Source organism: Phocoena phocoena, chromosome 2 (genome assembly GCF_963924675.1).
Source record: "Phocoena phocoena chromosome 2, mPhoPho1.1, whole genome shotgun sequence".
Taxonomy (NCBI): Eukaryota; Metazoa; Chordata; class Mammalia; order Artiodactyla; family Phocoenidae; genus Phocoena; species Phocoena phocoena.
The window spans coordinates 125,891,898-125,909,315 of NC_089220.1; the positions used below are offsets into that span (position 1 = coordinate 125,891,898).

The 17,418-nt window shown below is 46.2% G+C and overlaps 1 protein-coding gene and 1 non-coding gene across 2 annotated transcripts in view; both read left to right on the forward strand.

Annotated features, from left to right (window-relative positions):
- Positions 1–17,418, forward strand: part of ADAMTS17 (ADAM metallopeptidase with thrombospondin type 1 motif 17) — a 355,743-nt gene that overhangs the window by 62,279 nt on the left and 276,046 nt on the right. Inside the window, exon 4 of the mRNA XM_065871925.1 lies at positions 15,139–15,311. Within this exon, the coding sequence (XP_065727997.1) occupies positions 15,139–15,311 (173 nt within the window). The remainder of the gene's footprint in view (positions 1–15,138; positions 15,312–17,418) is intronic.
- On the forward strand, positions 2,697–2,803 carry LOC136119767 (U6 spliceosomal RNA). Its single transcript, XR_010655725.1, has one exon. It is a non-coding gene; the product is annotated as a U6 spliceosomal RNA (small nuclear RNA).

A 17,418-nucleotide genomic window follows, 5' to 3' on the forward strand; every position in this document is an offset into this window, starting at 1 on the left:
AACAAAGAGTAGCCCCTGCTCGTCACAACTAGAGAAAACCCACGTGCAGCAACGAAGACCCAGTGCAGCCAAAAATAAATAAATAAATTTATTTTAAAAAAAAAGTGACTCTGCTCCAAGAATATGACACTCAGACAATTTGTTGTTCACCTGTGAGGGCACCTGATGCTCTTAGATATGTAAGAGGTTAGAAACCATACACCCTGCTTGTCCTTCTAGGAAGGATTTCTTTAAAACATAATTGCAGTTGATTATGAGCTGAAGCAAAATTAAAAGATTAGAAATAGGGAGGGCATGATATAAAGAGTTGATGTGGATGATTGAAACTGGTTTAACAGAGTTAAGCCTAACTAACTGATGCAAATACAGTTCCAAATGGAAAGCAATAATTAAAAAGTTAAGGCAAGATCAAAGACTTCCCTTAAATGTAAGGGCTAAAACTATCATGGTCCTAGAAGAAAATATAGGAATAAATCTTTATGACCTTGAATTAGGCAATGGTTTCTTAGATATGAATGACATCAAAAACACAAGCAACCAAAGAAAATAAAGATAAATTGGATTTAATCAAAGTTAAAATATTTTGTGCTTCAAAGGATACCATCAAGAAAGTTAAAGGATAACTCACATGATAGAAGAAAATTTCTCCAAATCATATATCTGATGAGGGACTTGTATCTGGGATATATCCTATAATTCAACTATAAAAAGACAACTCAATTGAAAATTAGACAAAGGACTTGAAAAGATAGTTCTCTGAAGAATATACATATAATTGGCCAATGATCACATGAAAAAATGCTCAGCATTATTAGACACCAGAGGAATGCAAATCAAAACCACAGTGAGATACCATTTCGTACCCACTTGGATAATTACAATAAAAAAGATGGACAGTAACAAGTGTTGGTGGAAATGTAGAGAAATTAGAACCCTCATATGGTGCTGCTGGGAATATAAAATGGTACAGACACTTGAAGAACAGGTTGGCAGTTCCTCAAAAGTTTAAGCAAAGGGTTACAACATGACCCAGCAGTTCTACTCCAAGGTATACACCCAAGAGAAATTAAAACATTTATTCACATAAAAACTTATACATGAATGTTCATAGGAGCATTAGTCACAATAGCCAAAATATGAAAACAACCCAAATGTCCATCAACTGATGAATGGAAAACAAAGCGGTATTCCATGCAATGGAATCTTATTTGGCAACAAAAAGGAATAAAGTACAGATACATGCTGGATGGATGAACCTTGAAAATATTTTCATAAGAGAAAGAAGCTAGAAACAAAAGACCACATATTAAATGATTCTATTTATATGAAATATTCAGAATAGGCAAACCTATGGAGAAAGAAAGTAACTAGTGATTTCCTAGGGCGGGGGTGGTAGAGGACGAAATGGGAAGTGGTTGCTAATGGGTATAATGTTTCATTTTGGGTGATAAAAATGGTCTATTTGTGTCATCATGGTTGTGCAACTCTGAGAATATACCAAAAGCTATTGAATTGTATCCTTAAAATGGATGAATTGTAGGGTATGTGAATCATATCTCAATAAAGCTGTTGTAAAAAGTAAGGAAAGGTGTAAAATATAAAGTACTTTAATAATATTCTGTACCTCAAATTTAAGAAATATTTACAAATCAGAAAAGTGGGGGACTTCCCTGGTAGCACAGTGGTTAAGAATCCATCTGCCAATGCAGGGGACATGGATTTGACCCCTGGTTCGGGAAGATCCCACATGCCATGGAATAACTAAGCCCATGCACCATAACTACTGAGCCTGCTCTCTAGAGCCCATGAGCCACAACTGCTGAGCTTGTGTGCCACAGCTACTGAAGCCTGTGCATCTAGAGCCCATGCTGTGCAACAAGACAAGCCACCACAATGAGAAGCCTGCACACCGCAACAAAGAGTGTCCCGCACTCGCAGCAACTAGAGAAAGCCCATGCACAGCAACGAAGACTCAATGCAGCCATAAATAAATAAATAAATAAATAAATAAATAAATAAATAAATAAATAAATAAATAAAAGAAAAGTGGAAAGGAATCTGGGAGAAAAAAAGGGATGTTAAATTCTTCTCTGCCCAAAGGGAAAGCCAAAGTTCTACTATGTTCTTGACATGGAAAGAATGTTTCCTAAGATTGTAAGGATAGCTTATTGTAGAATTTCTTCCTAAGTACTGGAGATGATAAACTCAGTGAAATATAGCTCACATAGGGAAATAGAGAAAAGGAACTAAAAACATGACAGAAGATAAAAAATTATCATTTTTATAATAAATATAAAGGCATTAAAACCCTCTATTCAATGACAGAGACTCAGAAATGATACCAAAAAGTTATGGTAAAAGCATGGGTAAAGATTTAAACATCAAATACAATTAAAAGGTGATAGGGGTCTTCCCTGGTGGCGCAGTGGTTGAGAGTCCGCCTGCTGATGCAGGGGACATGCGTTTGTGCCCCAGTCTGGGAAGATCCCACATGCCGCGGAGCGGCTGGGCCCGTGAGCCATGGCTGCTGAGCCTGCGCATCCAGAGCCTGTGCTCCGCAACGGGAGAGGCCACAACAGTGAGAGGCCCACGTACCGCAAAAAAAAAAAGTGATAAAATCGAGGAAATACTTATCATAGTACTACAAAAGTCTAATATTCTTCCATTTCTTCTTTCACTTATTTTAAAACTCTTTAGTGCTTGTGTCAGTAGCACATGTACTAAAATTGGAACAATACAGAGAAGAGTAGCATGGCCCCTGTGTAAGGATGACACACAAATTCATGAAGCATTCCATATTTTTAATCTAATTTTAAGAAAAGAAACAAATGAGCTTATTTACAAAACAGAAACAGACTTACAGGTATCAGAAACAAACTTATGATTACCAAAGGTGAAACATGGCAGGGAGGATTAAATTAGGAGCTTGGAATTAACGTACACGCACTACTATATGTAAGATAACCAACAAGACTTAACTGTATAGCACAGGGAACTCTACTCAGTATTCTGTGATAACCTATATGAGAAAAGAACCTGAAAAAGAATGAATACATGTGTATGTATAACTAGATCACTTTTCTGTGCACCTGAAACTAACACAACATTGTAAATCAACTATACTTCAATTAAGTTAAAAAAATAAATGAAAGTAAATAAAATAAAGTGAGGCTGTGGTAAGACCACTCCCCCCTCAAAAAAACTATTTACTGAACATCTACTATGTGCTAGGCACTAGGTATGGGGCGATGAATAAACTGGCATGATTCCTGTTCTCACAGCTTCCTGTAGAGTGGAAGAGACTGTTATTAAACACAGAACAGTTAAATTATTTCAAATTGTGGTTAAGTGCTCCAAGGAAAAGAGAAGTGTGCTCTGGTGACTTAGGTGAAGGGGTCCAAGGACATCCTCACTGAGAAAATGGCATTTGAGTTGTGAGGACAAGTCAGTCAGGTGGCTGTTTGGAAAAGAATTTACCAAATGGAGCTATTGCATGTTCAGAGGCCAGGGTGTGGGGAGGAGATTCAGTGCTTGAACTCATGAAGGCCAGTGTGATTATGTGGTTGCTCCCTACTTGGACTTTAGGGGAAGCCACAGGACGACAGAGGGAGGCCACAGGAAATTGGGAGTGGGGGATCTTAGTGAATTTGCGAGTTGGCGTAACGAGGGTTTCCATTCCCTCTGCTGTTTGACTGGTTTGCTCATCCTGGTGGAGCCCAAGGCTACTTTACATGTGGAAGTCCAAGGAATGGCTGACGTGGCCATAAAGAAACCACTCACCTCTTGGTGACCCACTGGGGACATTGGAAGTTTGGGAGCCCCACTAGTAAGGGTGTCAGGAGAACTGCAGCCATGCTCAGATGAATGTGCCTTTCTGGGCAGGTTCTTTGGCCCTGGAGTGTCCTCTGCATTCGGGAAGGGGGTTCTTTGGGAAAGAGTCATAGTCTGGTGACTGGGTCTAGGCCAAAAGAGGAGCACTTGACTTATTTTACCACCTCTAGGTCTGCTGGTGGGTTATTTGAGCTCTCTCTCCATGTGTTAGGGGACATCTCGGGCTTCTGTGAAACTCAGGGGGCCTTTGGAGGAGTGAAGGATGTTTGATTGTTAACTGCTCTGGAAATATGTGGGCATCCAATATATTTGGAAGAACCCCTGACATCCAAGACAGAACCACAAATTTGTTTTCCCTAAGCTTCTAAAAAGAGGGCAAAGGATTTTTTGATCCTTTTGTTCCTTGTTTATGGACTTCATCCTCTCATTCACTTACATATTCAAAAATAATGACTGAAAGCCAACTACGTACGTACCAGGCACCCTGCTCAGTGTGGGAGATACAGAGGCGAGAAGGGCAGTCCCCACCCTCAAAACCCAGATACTTGTGGAGATGTATAGCCCACGACCCGAGGCTATGCTGAGCACTATCGGGTATCAGGGGAGGGGTGGAAGGAAGAAGCCTTCACCTATATTTTAGTTTTGTGTTGAAGCAATGAAGAGTTCCTGGTCCAAAGATATGATGGCCTGCCCTCCTTGCAAAGATGGAGGAATATCTGCGCTGTCTGAAGTTTCTTGTACTTCTTTGCCAAAGATGAAAGACTATCTGTCAAAAGAAACCATATCCAGGAACCCTGTGGGGGATTCCAGGTGCAGAAGACAAGTTGATTTCTTTTCAGGCTTTTGTTTGTCCCGTCTTGCTCTGGGTGAAACATGGCATGTTAATTAATTTCTCTTTCCAAGCTGTGTATTTGGGGGATGTTCTTTTTTTCTCTTCCATCAATTTAGAAGATAAAATCATCAAGCTCCAGTAGGCTAATGTAATCTTTCAGCAATAGACTTAACTGAAAAGTGGTGGTGAGAAGCACATGATAATTCCAAACATTTGCATTTGTTTTCTTGAATTTGCCAAATGTATCTTGATGGACCTCTGAGATGACTGTTCTTTCTGGGAATCACACGTTGTCCTGATTGTCCTGACTATGTGGCTATACACACTTCAACTCATGTGAAGGTGACCTGCCCAGTCCACACTTCTTAAGGCAAGAAAGAAGATGGGCATCTGTTATGGACTAAAATGTGTCCCCACTAATCTCTGTGTTGAAGTTCTAACCCCCAGCACCTCAGACTAGGAATGTGTTTGGAAATAGGGCCTTTAAAGAAGTCATTATAGTTAAATGAGGTCATTAGGGAGTCCTTGTAAGAAGAGGAAATTTGGACTTAGATGGGTAAAGAGGGAAGATCTGTGAAGATGAAGACAGAAGGCAGCCATCTGCAAATCAGGAAGAGAGGCCTCAGAAGAAACCAACCCTGCTGACACCTCAATCTTGGCTTCTAGTCTCCAGAACTGTGAAGAAATAAATGTCTGTTGTTTAAGCCACCCAGTCTGTTACTTTGTAATGGCAACCCTAGCTGACTAATGCAGTATCTTTTACGGGAAACATTTAATATTTAATAGAGGTTGAGACGAGGTTTTAGACTGATGTGAAATAAACCAGAAAACGCAGCCATCTGCCTTACCTTCAGGGAACCCTATGACAGCCAGTGTGAAACATTCTTACTGGAATAGGCCCAGCGTCTTTGTTAGATGGTGCTACCTTGCATTTTCCATTTTTCCTGCTTCTTTTTTTCTGGTTGTACAGCTCTGCCCTTTCCTGATACAATGAATAGTGCTTTTCTTCCTTCTCTCCTTCCAGTTGGAAGCCTGCTTTCCCTAGGAGTCTGGGCTGTTTCCTTGACGATTCTTTCATCTGTGGGGTATTTATAGGACTGTTAAAGTTTTACATGCTTCTCTCCCTCCCTTGAGGGGAGCACCCAGCGCCCGGCCAGCCACAGATTCAGGGTTTGACTGGCACCTGTTGAACAATTATCGTCTTTTCTCAGTTGGTGTGAGGTGGGTGTATTAGAAGCCTTGTTCTTCCTTGCCGGCAGTCTGTGACTGGACAGGGAGAGTGGTAGAAACCAAGTGAAGATGGCAGTCTTCCGTGGGCCTGGGTTTTCTTATTGGATGTGTGAGTTTTTTCCATCTCAAGCTTCCCTCAATTCTACTATTTTCCAGCACTGTTCCTGTTTCTCTCCTCCCCAGACCTCACGAAAGTCTGTACCATTTCCTCACCTCTCACTTTTTTCCCTTCCCTGGCCTGGTTTCCGCTCCCCTGTCCTCAGCAGCACTCTCTGTAAGACCCACCTGGGTCTGGACCTGGCCCTCAGCTGTGCTGGAGGAGCTGAGCAGCCCCTGCTCCTGAGACTTTATTTTCCCTGCTCCTGTGACGCCGTGCTCTGCTTTCCCTGCACCTTGCCATCCGCCCCCCGCTTGGTTCCATTTCTTCTCTCCAGTCATGCAGTTTGGAGGTCCCGGAAGGATCGGTCTGGGATCGTTGCTTCCTAGATGCCTATCTCTGATCTCGCCTTTGCTTTTGAGCGCCAAGCCTGCACACTCGACAGCCAACTTGACCTCTCCACTTGGGTACTTTAAAAGCACCTGAAACTAACAAGGCCAAAACTTGCAGTGCTTTTTTTTCACACCTGGCTCTGTTCCAGGGGTCCCTAATTCAGTGGTTAGCACAACCATACAAACCAGGAGTTATACTTGATAGCCCTTCCTTACACACCCAAATATCCCCAGTATTCTTGGCCTCACCCTCTAAGTACCTCCTGAATCTATTTGCTTCCTTTCACCGGCAGTTGCCCCCTTTGTCTAGCTGTGGTCCCTATGTACCTGAGCTCCTGTAGTGGTCATCCAACTAGTGTCCCCACTTCCATGTCCCCCTGGAATCTGTTCTACCCATAACAGCCAGGGTGACACATTGGAAGCACAAGCCCTAGATGGCTTCCCACTGCTCTGGCGTTAAAGAAGAAAACCCTGAGCACATTGCATTTGACCCTTCAAGTGTGCCCCTGCCTTATTGCTCAAGCCTCTTGGCCAGCCACACTCTCTCTGGCTCTTGGATCCCTGTAGTTTCTAGAACATGCCATGCTTTCTTCTGTCCCCAGGGCCTATGTACCTGCTGTCCCCACTGCCTGGACTGCTCCCATCTCCTCTCTTCTCACTGCCACTGATTGACTGTTGCTTATCCTCCTAATCTTGGCCCTAGTGTCACTTCCTGATGGAACCCAATCTAAATTGGAACCCCCTTCTTTTTATCCTGTCATAGTATTATCTATTCTTTCTTGCAAACATTTGTTATATTTGTAATTTTTATATATTCATTTGTTCATTTGATTAATGTTTATTCCTCCTAGGTGGTCACCTACATTACCTAGCACATAGTAGGTTCACAATTCATATTTGGTGACCAAATGAGTATCTTCCCACCTCACCCACAGACAGTAGTGCCTGGTTGCTTGGTGCCCACGTGGCTCTGACCATGGGTGGAAAGGTCTGGCAGGGCCAGCTCAGCCTTCTTACCCCTGGTCCTGCTGCCTCCCAGGGTGGGGGTGTGTGTGAGACACCTCCTGCCTAATGAAGGGACTGATTTTGGACTCCAAGGTTGATCAGTTCTTCATTCAGCATCTTAACCACAAAAAACCTTATTTTCCACCTTTCTTTGTAAGGAATTTACATGAAAAAAATATGCCTTTTATAAAAGTGACTTGGCCTTGGGGGAAGTTATTTAAAGAATTCATACTTGGAGCACAAAACTTATTTTTTTCCTTTAAAAAAAAAAAAAAGAGAGAAGGCCATTATTTTTCAAGGATATTGGATTTATGCAGCTGCCAAAAGTTCACCTGACTGGGAGTGCTTCTGCACATGTGGAACCATCGTTTCTAGTTGAAAAGGTAGTTTTTTGTTTGTTTGTTTGTTTTTAAATAAGCAGACCCTTTGGTTGAAGAAAATAAAAGTGATCAGAAAATAGTTTTTTTGGACCTGATAATTTTTTTGGAAAGCATGTTGTTTGTCTGTGTGTGTGCAAACTTAAAAATGAGACTTGTTGTTCCTGCTTCCTCCTCCAGTACTTTCCCCATGTTGACTATGAATCTGTAAGGTGCTGTCCTCGGGTCTTTGGATGTGGCAGTGATAGGCTGTTGGGAAGTCTATGGCACACAATGATGCTTGCGTTTCCTTCACAGGGCACCCCATTGATTGGTTTTCATTAAAGATGACTCAGAATGAAGGGCAGCATTCCTGTCTATGGCAGGGTTCTGCAGTGTGGAAGTGCATATCCAATATCTTAATATTTCCATGGTGAAGAAATAAATCCTTATTTCTAGAACTGGGAGGAGTCCTTGAAGCTTGAATGAAATATAGGAATTAGTTCTAGGACTGACCCTCTCATTTTAGGCTATATCAGTTTGTGTCTAGTTAGGAAAACAGAAACTGTGCTAGGTATTTCTAATTATGAGATTTAACACAGGGAATTGGTTACATCAGTGTCAAAGTCTGAATGAGCAAAAGTGGAGCTGAGGTAACTCAAGTAATAGCTATCACCCCAGGGCTGGGGAAAGAAAAGAGAAAAGGTGGCATTTCCAAGACCACAGAGCTTGCAGCAGTGGTCTGTGGGGCTGGGGCTCAGACCTGTGAGGGACATCAGACCATCAATGAGGTACAGCCAAGCAGGTGTCTCTATGGATGTACCTCTGAGGGAGATGAGGAGGCTTGGCTGGGAGTTCCCCAGGAGCTGGAGGCTAGAGCCACAGCTACCCAATACTGCTGGAACAATGCCACCCTGAGCTGAAACACAGGAGCCCATTCTCCCCATCTCCTGCCTTCCAGTCTCCCTCCAGCGCCCCCTGTTGGCAGAGCTGAACAGGAAGCCAGCTAGCAAGGGAGTCCAGGAAATAGTTTACAGGCCCCCAACCCCAGAGTGGAGCACAGAAGAGAGGGCTGGGAGAAAAAGGGCAAATAACTGGTGCACAGGAAATGGATGCCTTTCTGTTAAGTGGCACCTTCAACGGCATCAAGATTAGGCCCAGGTGAATTTTCAGAGTTCCCAACTCCCACCCTGAAGGTATTTTTATTACATCTCTGCTTATTTTGGGAGAGTTAAAGACAAAAGATAGTGGGGCTATTGGACATGCAGTTGAAACCACACATCTTACCATTTTTCATGCTGTGGCAGCGGTGGCTTTGGTTCCTTGAAAATGGGTTGATGTGGCCATGGCAGGGGTGTCTGTACACAGAAATCTCGCTTGTGGCGACAATTGGTCTCTCCTCCAAGGATTGTGACTGTCTGTTTTCCATCTTAATGAGAAACATTTGATTTCCATTCTTCTATCCTGTGTGAAATGTCATTAATGTTTCATGGTTTAAATAGCTGATTTCATGTACAGTCATGTTTTGTGTTCTATCATATTTCTGATGATTAAAATATTCTGCCCTCTGGAATGTTGGGAGGTTACATTGGGATGTTGAGCAGGACTTATAAGCCACTCCTCTTGAAACTGATATTTTTGTATAATTATAACTTATTGTTGCATGATTGAGGATGTCCTTAGAGAAACTCTTTCATGCCCCTACCCAGTAAGAAATGTCGAAGACAACAAGTTGATTGGTTAGTGTCTAGACTAGAGGTCCTGATCAGACCCTGTAGGGTGCATACAAGAATCCACTATTGGTTCTGGGTCATGCATGCAAAGTTTAAAAATTAGCATTTAGACCCTAATAGTTAACAGCAATAATAGTAATGTAATAATAAGTATAGAAATAAGACTAGCAGCATCATTTGAGTGTGCTTATTATATACCTGACCCTGTGTTAGTTTCCGTACATCCACCCTAAGAGAGCAGAATAATTATCCCCTTGTTTTAGAGATGAGGAAGCTTGACCCTGGCCAGCCCAGCACGAGCAGACTCTACCCAGCTCTGTTGGATGTCACAGCTGGGCTCCTCACAATTAGAGTTGTCCCCTCCTCCTTAGGTGGAGGGAGTACTGTGTGAGAATTCAATTTTAGGGCATTTAGGTTAAGTTCCTTGACACTTAATCTTGTTATTAATTAGGAATTTCAAAGAGTTAAAAAAATTCACTCAATTAAGTGTAATTCTCGAATGTTATGTTCCTACTATGCACCAGGCAGTGCTCGGCGCTTTGGTGGGTCCAGAGGGTGATGTTTGGGTCCTTAAGCTCACAGTCTAGCCCAGAAGGCGAGCACAGACCCATGTTAGACTATAACATGGATGGGAGTTTGGAGTTTGCAGGATTGCTGGGGAGCAGGGGATTCAGGGGGCACTCCAAGCACCTCAGAGTTGGCTGTCCAGGTCCTCCACCTGCAGTGGGCCATGGCGGGGGTGGGGGGCGGTCACTTGGGCAAGCTGCATGGACCCCAGAGCTCCAGTCTCCTGCTTAGTCTGGTCTGAGAGGTTTTACTGTTCTCATGGCTACTTCTGTTTTCTAGTTTTGAATTAGTTTTCGATGTGGTAGGTACAGAAAAAAGAAAAGTCCCATCCACGTGTCCTGCATGGCAGCCCAGCCAGTTCAGGCGGGGGAGCTGTAGACCCTTGTACCTTGGGTGGGCTGTGCCACCGAGTGAACAAGGGGACCCTGCCTGCCGAGCAGCACCCCTCTTATTCCGGAAGCCAGTGTCACCATCTGTGCTCTCACCTCTTCTTTCTAACTCAGACCACCTGTCATCCCCCTTTCTTGGTTCTGCTGCCCCACTCTTGCCCTCCTGTTATGTTGGCTGCTGGGCCCTTGGTCCTTCTGGGTGCTCTCACTGCCCCCTCCCCTGAGAACTGAGGGATCACTTGAGGCTGCCGACTTGGAACACACAGTGGAATTTCTTTGGAATTCCCTTTGATGAGTGTTTTTAATTTTCCGTCCTTCAGTGTTATAGAAGGGACTGAGGGATCACTTGAGGCTTCTGATGGGTTTGCCTTTGTCCTGCCCACTAGAGAGCTGGAGAAAACCCATGGTTAAAAGAATACGTGATTCTGGACTCTTCCCCGGGTTCTGGTTGTCCACCGTGCTAGTGTGCCCAGGTGGGGACGTTCTTGATCTGGACCTTGAGTGCTGTGTGTGGGAAATGTTTATTTTTCTGTCTTGAATGACAAGTTCAGGTTAAGTCTGCATCTCCCTGTTGACTCTGTAAGCATGTTTGACACCTGCTACCTCGTTCCTAGTGGTGGAGACTCATCTTTGTCTTCTCAGCCTGAAGAGCCCAGTGCCCTTGGGAAGCTGTCTCCACTTCCTTCACCATGTCTGCTTTCCCTCTAATTTGCTTCTGCAGCTGGCAGTTCTCCTTTGGCACAAAGAGTAACCTGAGGTCTTCTCTGGTGATGACATTATAGAATCAGACATGCAAGGATCCTCCTTGTGCAGCGGGACGTAGAGTAATTTCAGGGCTGGCTTCTACCGTTTGAACTCTCACACCAAATATTTTGTGATTTATGCATTGGTTTTCCCTAGTGAATACCTAAATACTCTATTGTTGTTAAACTAAAGAAGTATTTATACTATATAGAGCTTGGCAGTTCATAACTGAGCTTATTTTTTACTTTACCAAGAGCAAAACTAACAACTACAGGAAATTATGTATTTGCTCAGCATTTTCATCAGTCTCCAAACTCTTAGAATAAGTAATATATAATTTGAATATGCTAAAAGTACAACATTTAGAATACCATTGTTTTCTTCCTTGTCTTTTTCTCTCCCGCATCTTGTTCCAAACAAGATTCAGGGTAACTTGCATAAACACACACAATTTTCTTTTTTAATGGATAATTGAGGCAAAAGGAAAATAAATGTAAGAAAAATATGAAGCCAGAGATTGAAAATCTACCAAGTCAGCACCAAGCCCCAGCAATGTGCTGGCAAAAGAAACTGCTGGGCTGGACTTGGGAATGATCCCCAGTGTCTGTGACAACAGGAGAGGGCCTGGGGCCTTGCAGGTTGTGGTCTGTCCTCATCAGTGGGGTGAGGGCCGCCTCCCTTGTTCCCACAATGGAGGGAGACAGCTAATGACCAAGTGAGCTTGGAGGGCCCCCAGGTGGCTGCACGCCTGCCTGGCCTGAACTTTGACTTCTCCTGTGAGGTCTAAATCCAGCACTCATGTTATTATGAAATTGGTGTTTTTCTTCTTGCTTTTCAATATGCTTATAATCTGTGAATATTTGTATTGATGAAACTTTGTTTATTAGGGTATATTTATGCAGTTCATGGAATTAAAGGTGAAAATAGATTATGATTCCGTTTTCCCTGTAGGAAAGGAAGAACCATCAGAAGTGATGGCTGTAGAGCTTTGCTGGTGGAGGTGTTGCTGGGAGCAGGGAGAGAAGAGGAGGGTGAGCTTCCCTCCCCCTCCACCCCTGTTCCCACCTGCAGGGATAGGGAATGCAGGTCCTCGGTCTCTTACCTGCTATTACCCAATCCAGGCTTTTGGACAGACTGTTGAGCATCTTTATTGTTTCACTGCAGAAAGAGTGGTGCCTTTGATGAGGGCTTGTTGCCCTAGACTTCACTGGAGTGGATATTCAGTATGTGGCCCGGGCACCGCATTGCCTTTTGAAATCTGAAAAATTTTGATCTCCTGAAACCAACCTAGCAGTGGGTGTCTGAATCGAGGCTTGGGGCCTCTCCTCTTGTGCTTGGGACAGGACAGAGCCCTGGGGTATGTGGGGGTCACCAGCCAGCCTAGCGTGGTTGTGGCGTGACAGCCCCAGTTAGCAGTCCTTGGTGAGGGAAGCTCAGGTAAGAGCACACATGGCCCGGGAGCTGGCTGTGTAGTTGCTGCTGTTGCTCAAGGACCTGGTGCGAGTGGAGGCCATCTGAGCGGAAGGAGCCGTCACTGAAGGCTGCTTCTCCTGGTCAGGCCCTGCAGCAGCCAAGTCGGTATACAGCATCCTTTCTCACTGAGTTTTCTGTGGCCTTTCCCATCCCCATGTTTTAAGTTCAGACAACAGCAAGGAGCATGTTCGCACCCAAAGCCAATGCAAGCGGGAGAGTCAGAGCTGCTGGGTGAAGCCTGAGTTCTAGGGCCAAATTTACCCCTGCCCAGTGCTTGACTTCAGCTTTGTTCTGTGGGAAAGAGGGATTTCACTCTCTCATTCATCCATGTATTCATTCATTCACTCACTCAAGCATGCATTCATTCAGTGAGTGTTTATTTCGCAACATGTGCTGGACCTGGGGCTGGGGGCAGTGAAAGGGACAGATAAGGTAGTTGTAGTGCAAACCCTTTAAAAACCACAGAGCAACTGACCGTTGTGTTTTACCTGTGACTGAGTGTTCTGGGCATATGTTAACGTACAGCATTTTACCCTTTATGATACCCTGTTTATTAGCTCTCCAAGGTCCATCAGGGAGGGAGGGGCAGGTCTTGTTTGTTTCTACTTGAAAGGGTGATGCCCAGTGCATCATTTTGATGTGTGAAATGTCCAGGGGGTGATCTGCTCCTCTGGTGGGGAGTGCTGGGCTACCTTTCTTAGTACTCCCCTGTTACGTGTTTAAGCTCGCCATCTCCCAGAGAAATGTCAGTAGTGCATCCTTTAGACCCTGCTAAAAATGCAGCTCTTTTCATACAGGAACCAGAAAATATAGACATGGTGTGAAAACAAGCAGCCAGTGTGGGGAAGAACTGCAGAGGAGTTCATGAGTTGGGATGCTGAGAGATGGGCAATAAATTCCAACTTTGGGAGGAGCTGAGGCACAGTTTGGCTTGTGGTCGCCTGGGAGAATGTGGGTGAGCTTGTTATAGCAAAGCTCCTGCTTGGGTGGCCCTTTAGTTCTGCTGCTTTAAAATGTGGCTGACATGGCTCATCACAAATTCCAAGATGGACAGGTTGGCCTGATCCAGGCAGTGAGCACCCGGCAGGCATGCTGAGCCCAGGATTTGGAGGTCACCCATGGTCCACCTTCCTCGTGTTCCGAGACGACCCATTGGTGAATGTGGGTGTAGGTCCAGAGAGAGATCCTCAAAGAGGGGCCTCTTTCATTTTGGCCATGTACAAAGGCAGTACCATCTGACACCTTACCTTTTATCTTAGAATAGACCCTGCCTTCCCGAATTCGATTCCTGAGGCCTGGAAGTCTCCATGGGAGGTGGGCCTGGCTTTGGGGAGGAGGGAACCACCCTGCAGGTTGACAAGACATATATATAGATTTATATCTGCTTCTCTCTACATCACTAAATAATCTTCACAGTTGTACTTTTCATGGCTGCCTGCTGTTTTACCATTGTTGGCTTTCTCTGTGGTTGGATTTTAGATTGTTTTCCAGTTTGTCTCATTGCACGGACCATTCTTGTTTGTACACTATGACCCATATTTCAGTTTTTTCTTATAGTATGCATCTTTGGTTCTGGAATGATTGGGTCACTGTATGAGGGCAGTTTGTGCATATATGGGTTGGGTTTACTGCATGGAAGTTGTAGCAGAGCTGGCTTCCGTGTGAGCTGGTTTAAAGATAGAAAAAATCGCTATCAAATTAAGGAACTGCCTTTCTATTCACATTCGGATTCTGAAAGTGCACGTTATTCATACCAACCTTTGATGTTAGTCAGAGGCGTTTGCACCCACAAATCTGTATGTCAGTCCTCACATGGCAGCTTTGAGCGTCCAGACATCCTGACGTGGGCTCAAAATAATGACCATAGCTGTTTAGCAAGTAAGATCTTCTAGGAAATCAGTTGATCTGAGGGGAGTCAGTGGAGAATTACTTACTGTTTACTAATACCTTCCCTGTGGTAAGGAAAGAACAAACTCCAGTCTTGGCCTGGATGTGTGTGTCCTGTTTTTTTTTTTTGAAGTACTGCTTTTGTGCCTGCTAAAGTTTGTAGCTCCTTATTTGTGACTCTCGGCGTGGTCTCTGGACTGCCCTCTTCCAGGCCCCTGCTCATTGGCCCAGCAGTGGGTCATGGTGCTTTCAGAAAGCCTGGGGGTCTGTATCATTAACCCTACCCGCTGGGCCCAGGCTTCCTTTTCCTCCACAGACTGTGCTGTTCTCCCCGTTCCCTGCAGGGACAGGTTTTCTATTCTGTAATCTTTGGCCCCATCTGCCCCATCGCTGCCACAGTGGGCGGGCATGACCCTTGTGACATCTGGCCCCCAGGCATGCAGGCTCAGCCTCGGCAGCAGAGGGCAATGGATGCTGGGCCTGGCCACTGGCCGGGGAAGACTGACCATTCTCTTGGGGAGGCTTGATGGAAGGCCTGTTCACTGCGTGGACAGGAAGCCAATACACTAAAGGGCTGCACAGATGTCTCTATTGTTTTCTAGAAAAGAAGAAGCCGAGGAGGGGCTGGCCGTCACGAGACTGGCGGGAGCGGAGGAATGCCATCCGGCTGACCACCGAGCACACAGTGGAGACGCTGGTGGTGGCTGATGCTGACATGGTGCAGTACCATGGGGCCGAGGCCGCCCAGAGGTTCATCCTCACTGTTATGAACATGGTGAGTCCGGGACCAGCACCTGACCAGGGGTTTTGCTTCCTCTTGGACAAGCACTCTGCGTGTGGGTGCTGGCCATCTTCTCCTGGTGGGGAGGGATGGGGACATACACAGCCTTGTGACCCCTGGGCAACATGGAGCGCAGGGGGCTGGGAGGTGCCCCCAGGGAGAGGCCTAACTCACCAGCCTGGGCTGGTTTGGGGTCAGCGCCTGAGTCTGCTCAGTGATGGGAGTCTGTCTGCACTCCTCACCAGAGGCCTCCCAAGACCCTTTCTGTGGGTAAATGCCCCTCCAAGGGGATTCAACGCTAAGTCAGTCCCTGATCTAAGGAGCCAACAGTCTCATAGGAGGAATCAAGATCAGACTTTAATATAAAACAGAGCTTGTCGTGTGCAAGGAAGAGAGGTTATCTAGTTGAGGGAACCAAGGAAGGAACCTATGTCTACATCTGATTTGTTGAATGAGGAGTGAGGGAAACCTTCACTTGGTGGGTAGGTTGGGAGGGACCTCATGCCTCAGATTTTAGATGCAGGTGGTTGTTTGCACAGAAGGATGTTTGTGTGCATCCCAACTCCACCCATCTATCCACTCTGTAACAAGCATTTTTGAAGACCTCCTGGCATTGTGTTAGTTGCTGGGGGGACAAATGCCAAAAGACCTGGTCCTTCCCTCAGGGGGCAGTGGTGTCACAGATGGATGGAGTGTCTGTGTTTCAGTAGACATCTCTGCAGGGAGAACTGGGGGCTGGATGGAGGGCTGGGGAGTGATCACCCCACAGCATGGAGGCTTCATGAAAGAGCTGACCCTTCAACTGTGTTTGCCAGATGGGGGAGCGGTGGCAGGTCATGCAGGGGATGCCGCAGGAGCTGCATCCGGGGGAGGGCAGGTGGTGTGATGTGGCTGCAGTAGGGAGTGGAGCAGCCTTAATGTGGGGACGTGCATAGGGTCAGGATGTTGGCAGGGGGTAAGGCATCCCTAGGAGCGGAGCTGCCGACGGGGAGGGGAGAAACATGTCTGGAGCGAGGTTTGGAAGAGCAACCCCAGCAGCTGCACTTGGGTGGATTGGAGTGAGAAGGGCAAGAAGGAGCACTGGGAATGGAGTGTGTGAGGAGAGAGAGTGCGAACTAAGGGGCAGGAGTGGGGATGGAGGAGGCATTCATGCAGAGAGGAGGATGTGCTGGGAGGAAAGACCCACAGGACTTGGTGCCTGGCTTGGAGAGGCAGGAGGAGGAGGCGAGAGAAATCCAGGGGACCCCTGGGCTATAACCTGGGTGGCTGGGTGGATGGTGGGCCACTGGATGGGAAAAGAAGGAACAGAGCATTTGGGGACACAGCGAGGAGTTCTAGTCTGGACAGCCTGGCTTTGAGTTCCCCACGGGAGCTCAGGATGGAGGGCCTGGCTGGAAGTAGGGACTGGGGCTGATCGGCACACAGCTGGGAGCTGCAGCTGTTGGCATGGCCAGCCATGTCCAGGTGGAGCACATCGGGGAGAAGAGAAGCTGCCCACAGATGGCCCAGTGGAGTGCCAGTCCCAGGGGGCCAGGCAGAGGATGGGGAGCTGGCAGAAGGGCAGACAGACTGGGCAGAGGTTGTCCCTAAGGAAAAAGGTGAGAGGTACAGGAAGGGAGTGGTTAACAATGCCAGATGCTGCAGCCGGGTCCCCAAAGGGATAGCTTTCAGGATTGTTGGGGGTGTCAGCTGGGTAGGGGCAAACTGAAATGAGACCAGGAAGTGAAGAAGTAGAAACAGCATCGCAGAAGATCTTGGCTGAGGGAGAAGAGAAAAGAGCCTCGCTAGGTGGAATCAGGGTCAAGGAGGACTTTGGAGAGGGAAAGGGGTCAGGGATTACAAGTGTGGGGTTTAGGCCCAGACAGGCCTGGACCAGGACTCCTGCTCTGAGCACAGAGCTGGCTGGCAGTGTCAGAACCGCTCTGAGCTGACTCCCCCTGCAGGAAGAGTAGCGAGGCAGGGGCTTAGCCACCCCGAGGGCCTTGTGCCTGGCTGCGAAGGCACGTAAGGCTCATGGAAAGAGAGTGAGAAGAGAAGGCCAGTCCCTGGGCTGTGCTGCGGGGGGGTGAAAGATGGCTGAAGGCAGCCCAAGAGCAGGGAG